An 8,107-nucleotide genomic window follows, 5' to 3' on the forward strand; every position below is an offset into this window, starting at 1 on the left:
CCACCCCGTTTTTGATCCCATTCCCCACTCCACCCCCACAAAATGTCTCTGGTATATGGTTGTTCATTATTTTGGAGAAAGGATCTTTAAGCTACTTTGTGCCACCTCCAATGGAAGCTGTAGTAGTGAAATAATTTAAAGCCTTTATATGAAATTTAAAATAAGGTGAGAAATCCTGGAAGATTTGATCCATAGAGTGCTAATTGAGAACCATTTCTACAAGCAGAAGGAAAACTCATAAAGTCATTAATGCAGAATCCAAAATTGCCCCCTTGTCCCATAATAAACTGCGGTTTCTATTTCTCTTCCTTTGGGTTACATCTGACAGCTCCCCCGTCCAGGGGAGGTGCCACATTCCCCAGCAGACTTACGCGCAGCCACGTAGGTGCAAGTCCCCAGCCCCTAAACCAGATTTCCTGTCAATTGTTGCATAAAGACAAACGAAGCATCCGCGAGGTCGAGCAGCCATACTTGGTATATAGCTGAGTATGTGTCAGGCCAGATTGGATTTGCAGGTGGATTTGCACCTGGTTCTGCTGTGAAGGAAACATGGAGGGGACAAAAGCGGAGGCACAAGAGACACCTGGAGAGTCTGACAATAGCAGCCATTTTCTTGATGTGGTATCTTCTTTGGGCCCAACTTTTTGGGATCTGCTTCAGAACCCTGTTCCCGTCGTTCTCTACCAGAAGTTACCTTAGACTTATGGGAAACCTTCAGGGCTCATTAGCCCCACTTAGAGCCGGGATTTGTGCAGTTGGGGTATTTTATTGGGAAACTAATACCCTGTCTTCTCTATTGACACATCTGACAAATTCTTTTATGTTTAGCAGTATTTTGTAACTTTTTTTCATTCTCCCTCAAAAGTATTTTTAGGCATTTCCCCCCTAATCATTCAGCTCCCTCTTCCCCCACCCCCTCATTGTGAAATTAAACATTAAGGAATAAGATTGTGTCTGGTAGGTTAGCTTTGGATAGCCAACCCTTTGTAACATATTTTTTTCACCCACCAAGAGTGGTCCTTGGGGACAATGTTGTACTTGCTGAGAATACATGATATAGAGCAGTTTCAAATCCTATATATTCCCTGTAAAAACTATATTGTTCAGTCTTGCAATCTCTGTACAGGACCCCTAAAATGAAGTTTTAATTTGGTATACAAAAGGCAGCTTTAAAAAAAAAAAAAGGCAAACATGCACAGAAAACTCAACCACCAGTCACATGAAGTCTCAAGGCTGGCATATCTGCCTCTAATTTTTCCTGTTGAGGCTGTCCTGAGGTAAATCTGTAAATTGCCGTGGTCCTGATTTCTTAGTTTTTGTTTCACTGTATATTTTTATAGCTGCCTCGAACTTTTTTGGAGTCAAGGAAGTATTACCTATGTGTTATATATGTGTGTGAGATATTTACATGGAACCCTAGACTCCAAGAAAGAGTTGCCAGTTGACTGTTACAAAGCATTCATCGTTAATCAGTTGTCTGAGGAACCTTAGTACACACTGGGAGATACTGAGGGCAGAAATCAAATCATACTGATTTAAAACCGTGACACAGCAAGCATAGTAGTTTGCAGAACAAGTGACCTAGACGATCGAAGCACCTCTGTATTTCAACAGACACCAAATGAACCATATTTGCGTTTATGTGAACTGGTATGATTCTTGCAGGGTTGAAGATTATTTTTACACCATAAAGTTGTATTTCTATTTTCTTTCTGATATACATGATCTTGAAAGTAAGTATTTAGTCAAGATTATACTTCATTAACTATGTATACATAGTTAATGAAGCATAGGTGAAAATTCAGTGTCATAAAAAGTATTTTTGTTATAATAATCATGAGTTCTATTTTATAAAGAATTATTAAACATACTCTGCCAAACCTGAAGGCAACACTTCCATATGATATATCTCAAAAGTATAACTTAAATATGTACAGGTTGGGTATCATTAGACTAGAGCTAATAGGAACCTCTTTGGTGACCCAATGGGTTAATATGCAGCACTGTGAAGCTATGACAGCCACTGCAGCATGAGTTAGATCCCGGCCAGGGAGGTGACCCACGTGGCATAGCAGACCTGTCTTGCCTGCTGCTCCCTCAGCAGTGTATTACAGTAGATCTGCCTGTTCTGCTCCCCACTCTGTGTCAGGTGAACCCTCTCACTTCCCGCACCTCTGACCCACACCTTAGTTTCTTGTATGTATTAATAAATATATTTTTTAAAAGAGTAGAGCTAATAAAGGACTATAGAGAAGAAAAATCTCTTGCCACCTCATTTTTCTAGCTTTCAGAGACCAGAATTATGCCATAGGTTCCAGTATTTGTCTTTTATTTTTGACAGGTTAGATGCAAATACTTTTGACATGTGAAATACAGTCTGCTATCTCATTTTAAAATAGTGGAACATTAAAAAGCTTTAAAATACCAGGTCTTTTTGGACATTCCATATAGTGGTTGCACTCTTCTTAAAAAGATCCTCCTCCTCAGTATTCAACTTAATTTTCACAATATCTGAGACACCATTTCGCCCCAAAATACAAGGGACACTGAGAAATATTTCTTCTTTTATTCCATATAAACCCTGAAAGGCAAAATTAGATTGTTCAGTAGTAACCTGACATAAGAAAGCAACTGTATGAGCTTCAGAATGAAGAACATCCCAGCGATTGTGGTGCTCAATAATCACTCAGAGAGCTGAAAAGTGATCATAGATAATACCAAGAGCATCCTACTGTCCTATGAACATGTGCAACTTGTGCTCAATGACATGAAGAACATCAGAGGCCTTCAAAAGGAACAAGGATAGCACTGCCTCCTTTATCATTTCTCAGGTCATCTTTCTGTCCAACAGAAAGGAAATTGTGCAGTCATTCATGATACTATTTTGTCTAAGGAAGGCTGTGAAATCAAGCGGCCTGAGTATAAACTTCACATCAAGAGAACAGTGAAGACTGAAGCAGAAAGTAACTGGGGAGATTCTGTTTCCTACAAGCTGATCTTTAGAACAGAGGGCACCACTGAGTTTGGGCAAAGAATGGTATAGGAAGCATCACCTCCAGTGTCCAGGGGTGAAGCTATGTACCCCTGTGGCTATGGGTACACAGGCAGGGCTCTGTCTCTGTCTCCTACTCCAGGCAATGGAAGGTGCCCCTTACCCTCCATGGTGCCCACCTGACTTCTAATCCAGGACTTTCCCTGATGGACAGCGCCATGGAATATCTGCAGCCATGGGCATTTCCCTGTTCTGGGCCTATGAAACCTTTGCAACCCTAATATGCCCTCTCCAACCCTGTAGCTGGAGCCAAGGCCATATAAGCAGTTACCACAACCTGTCTGGGCACACAGTGTAAACATACCTACAAATCTGCCGCCACCCTTCTCTGTATTACCCCCTGGTAATAAGACAACCCAGCAGACCATCATCCCTCCCTGCCTCCCACCAACTGAGTCTAAGGTTAGGGGAGGAGACAGAAGGTCATGTTTTCTTCCAAGCCTCATTATAGAGTTATCAGAAACTAACACTGAAAAAAAGGAAAAGCGTCCCGCTTCCCATGATAGCACAACACACACAGGCATTTCTCAGCCAAGCCTCCCTCTCATAGTTTCTGGAGCTCCACACTGACTCCGGCTCATTATTCCAGCTAGGTCACATTTCTCTGCCATAGTAAGTTTTTCCTAACCACCACTAATGCCCTCCCACCCACACCCAAGTGCAGTTAACTTTTCTTAGTATTTTGTAGTTTTTCATTATAGCATTTGGCACAATTTATTATTACACATTAACTTTTATAATTATTTTATTAAGAGTACTTCTTTCATTAAAAACTAACATCAGGGCCTCTATCTTATTTATTTACTATTATATCCTCAACGTATAATGCCTGGCATGGTAAGAACTTGGTAAGTATTAAAGGAAAGAATGATAACTGAAGACTCAATTTAAGTCTACCTTAATTATAGTGGAAACTGGATGCACTCTCCTGAGATTTTTCAATATTGATTCTGCCAGATCTGTCACAGATAGTCCAATAGCCCAAGAGGTGTACCCCTTTCGCTTGATAATTTCATAGGCACTAACAATGTAGAAAGAGAACAAAATTCATGAGAACCTTTGTTATGTGGTGTGACATTTTAGTCTCTGCCCTAATTTTCATACACTTTTATAGGATTATCATCACAAATATACATACATGAACTTGTGTTTTTTGTAGATTTAAATTTTAGTTTTGAATATCCAAAAGTTATTTCTAGTTCGACACCTTCTACTAATACATAATTTGACTAAAGCATGAAGGGAATTGTGTGCTGTCAAGATTGGTGAATATGCAAACAGACACTTCATTGCACATAAAACTAGTTAACTTCTGACCATCTGCTTCAACTTCATGTTTCTCTTCATCAAGTCCTTTGATGAACACAAGTTCTAGATACTGTTCTAAACATTTTATATGTGCTAACGTACTATTAATTTATTCTTCATAATAATCCTCTAAGGTAGACTATTATTATCCCCATTCTAAAGATAGGAACTTCACTTTTCAGATTTTAAAAAGGTTTCCAGTATCATACTATTAATTAACTTGTGAAGCCAAATTTCAAATATGCACCACTGGTTCTAAAGTACATATTCACGGGCTCACCCTGGTGATGCAATGGGTTAAGCCACAGCACTATGAAGCTATCTGCAGCTACTGCTTCGTGAGTTCGACCACCGGGTCAGGTGACTCACAAAGTGCAGCAGACCTCTCCTGTCTTACCCACTGCTCCCCTCAGCAGTGTATTTCAGTCTGTCTGCCTGTTCTGCTCCCCACTCTGTCTCTGGCATATACTCTCACCCACTGCATCTCTGACCTGCAATCCAGTAACAGATGCATAAAGAAATCTAAAAAAAACAAAAGAGGGCCCTCCCTGGTGGTGCAACTGTTTAAAGCACAGCACTACTCAGCTGTGTTCATAGTGGCTCCACCCCTGCACCCCTGGCCTGTACCCCAGTTCTTGTGTGCATAAATAAACAAGTCTTTTAAAAAAACTGACAGGTATTTGAGAGTAACTTAGTATAATGAGTGTGAATATGTACTTTGTAAGTTCTTTTGAAATAAGAATACTTTCTTTTTGAAAAAGCCTCCCACTGAAATGCAAATATGTACATGCATAGAAAAGCTATGCATAACAGAAAACTGAACTGGGGGGTTTTCAGAAGGTTAAGGTTACTTACCTCACAAAAAGCAAAGATCAACTATATACTTTTTGTCTGTGAAATTTGTTCTTAAAACACATTTTAAGACATTAAGAAATTGAATGAATCCTATTACCTTTCAACAACTTGTTTATGAATGTTTTTCCACTGGTCTTTGTCTGAATCTGTTCCTAATTGAGGGTTTAGAGTCTTCAGAGGAACGCCAGCAACATTCACCCCACTCCATAAGGGCACTAAAAGAAATATATCTCAAGATAAAAACTGTATAAAACATATTTTATGAGGTAACTAAACTAATGACGCAAATGACCTAAGGAAAAAAAAACACCAAGAAATACGAATAAAACAAATATTTGCCAGTTATATTAATATCAGAAAAAATGCTTCGAAGAAAATAAACAGTTAGAGTAGTGACAGATTAGTGATAATTATGATTACACAGTGATAACAGGTCTAACATACCACTAGAATCACCATGTTCTCCAATAATCCAACCATGACAGCTTGTAGGATGGACGCCTAGCTTCTCTCCAATTAGGTAACGGAAACGGGCCGAGTCTAGATTACAGCCAGTTCCAATCACACGACTTGGGGGAAATCCACTCAATTTCCAGACCACGTATGTCAAAATATCCACTAGGAAGAACAATCTCTTATTAGAAAAAAAGAACTATAGTAGCTTCCTTTTTTAATTTGCTTTTCTGAATAGATCGTCTTAGAATCAAATACAGGTATGTTACAGAGTTCAAAGTAAAGTAAATTAACAAATATGAAAAATCTCCCATAGATTTTTAAAAAGTTATTTACTGCTGGAATTTTTTTAATGTTATAACTTTTAAGATTTATTTATTTATTTATGCATACAGAACTGGGGTACAGGCCAGAGGTGCAGGGGCAGTGAGAGGATTCACCAGAGACAGTGTGGGGAGCAGAACAGGCAGATCGACAAAGTACACTGCTGAGGGGAGCAGCGGGCGGGTCAGGAGAGGTCTGCCACGCCATATGGATCACCTCCGGGGTGGGGATCAAACTCACACAGAAGAGGCTGCAGCCAGCTTGCAGTGCTGTGTCCTTACCCGTTGCACCACCAGGGAGGGCCTAGTGCTGGAATTTTTAAGCAACCAAAAAGTCCTCTTCCTTTGAGATAATGTATCTATGCATCTAATAGGCAGTTAACTCTACCTCCTATATTTCTTTCTTCATCACCACAGCCTCAATGAACCTATTAGCATCTCCGATCTAGAATAAGGCTACATCAATGCCCAGAACTGTGTACAGGTACGTACAGGTACGTAAAAGCTCAGAAAAAAACAAACATGAAAGAGCTTGAGTTTTAGCTCTGTCTGACATACACATCTTCCAAATAAGACATACAAATGGCCAACATGTACATGAAAAAGACGCTCAGCATCATTAATCGTCGGGAAACTGCAAATCAAAACCACATAGGTTATCATATATAAACATCACCTCAGTAAATTTATTATAAAAAAGAAAAGAAATGGCAAGAAAAGATCATCCTTATGAGGTTAAAAGGAGGAGAAAATACTCACCTGGATTTGAAACAACAAGTATTTTACATTCAGGACTACGACGGACTATGGTAGGAATCATTGATTTCATAATGTTCACGTTACGCTGGACCAAGGCAAGGCGACTTTCTCCTTCTTGTTGTCGTGCCCCTGCTGTTATAATAACTAGTTTGGAATTTTCAGATACATTACAATCTTAAAAGGAAACGAAAAATAATATTTAGATCAAGACTGTTCTTATAAATGCAAACTCTAAAATTTATATTCTTTTCCTTATTGTGTTTGTATGTCTTTGTGTTTAAAGAAATTCTTCTTTCCTTTCAGGTGATAGAGTCATCATTATCTTCTAAACAGAAGTTTTCACACTGTTCTTATAACTTGTTCTTTTTCAAGTGCCTTGTTAACCAAAAAATAATTATGCAATCTTATGTTCAAAGTAGCATTATTCACAATAGCCAAGTCACAAAACAAACCTAAGTGTTCATCAACAAATGGATAAAGAAATTATGGAATACATACTAAATACAATAATAAATGAAATAGTACCTTTTGAGACAAAATAGGTGGCTCTAGAGGTGATTATACGAAGTGAAATAAGCCAGAAAGTGAGTTACTGGATGGTTTCAGTCATTTGTGGAATAAAAATGACCAAAGGAAACAAATTGGGGCCTCGCTGGTGGCACAAGGAGTTAAGTCATAGCACTATACTCCGTGGTCCAGTACTGTGACACAGGTTCAATCCCAGGCCAGGGAGCTACCCACATGGCACAGTAGATCTCTCCGGCTGTTCCCTCAGTGGTGTATTTCAGTCAACCTGCCTGTTCTGCTCCAACTCCGTCTCTGGTGAAACCTCTCTCTCTGGTGAAAGCCCCTGCACCTCTGTATGCATAAATAAATAAACCTTTTTTAAATTTTTGAAAAAATAATCCTTTTTGGTGTCAAAAAGAGAAATGAAGGAAATGAAGGAAGCCGGGACCTTCCTGGTGGCACAGGGGTTAAAAATCTTAGCGCTATTGAGCCTTAGCCAGCCACTGTGGGGTAAATTCAATCCCCAGCCAAGGAGCTAATCCACTTGGTGCAGCAGACCTCTCCTGTCTCACCCACTCTCCCTCAAGCAGCATATTTCAGTAGAGCCACCTGTTTGGCTCCCAACTCTGTCTCTGGTGAAGCCTCTCAAGCCCCAGACCTCTGGCCTACACTCCAGTTTTTCTATGCATAAATAAATAAATCTTTAAAAAACATTAAGGAAAAAACTGAAGGAAAATCATAAAAATTTAGTAGTTTATGATCAGCTTGCTTCATGATTATCTTAAATTTCTTGCAGTACTTCCAAATTGAAAAGATGACTATTGGTATGGTTTTAAAAAAGGGTGCTGTT

General features: G+C 39.3%; 1 protein-coding gene across 2 annotated transcripts in view; it reads right to left on the reverse strand.

Annotated features, from left to right (window-relative positions):
* Positions 1-2,393: 2,393 nt before the first annotated feature.
* LDHC (lactate dehydrogenase C) overlaps positions 2,394-8,107 on the reverse strand; it is a 10,316-nt gene continuing 4,602 nt past the window's right edge. The window contains exons 3-7 of one of the 2 annotated variants that reach the window (XM_004682996.1): positions 6,751-6,924; positions 5,660-5,755; positions 5,313-5,430; positions 3,950-4,073; positions 2,394-2,581 (exon numbers count right to left, since the gene is read on the reverse strand). In XM_004682996.1, coding sequence (XP_004683053.1) covers positions 2,417-2,581; positions 3,950-4,073; positions 5,313-5,430; positions 5,660-5,755; positions 6,751-6,924 — 677 coding nt within the window. In that variant the 3' untranslated portion in view covers positions 2,394-2,416. Of the gene's footprint in view, positions 2,582-3,949; positions 4,074-5,312; positions 5,431-5,659; positions 5,834-6,750; positions 6,925-8,107 lie in introns of both variants that reach the window. The other variant, XM_004682995.1, reaches the window with a different exon arrangement.

This window comes from Condylura cristata, unplaced genomic scaffold (assembly GCF_000260355.1).
Source record: "Condylura cristata isolate star-nosed mole 26May11 unplaced genomic scaffold, ConCri1.0 scaffold00015, whole genome shotgun sequence".
NCBI classification, from domain to species: domain Eukaryota; kingdom Metazoa; phylum Chordata; class Mammalia; order Eulipotyphla; family Talpidae; genus Condylura; species Condylura cristata.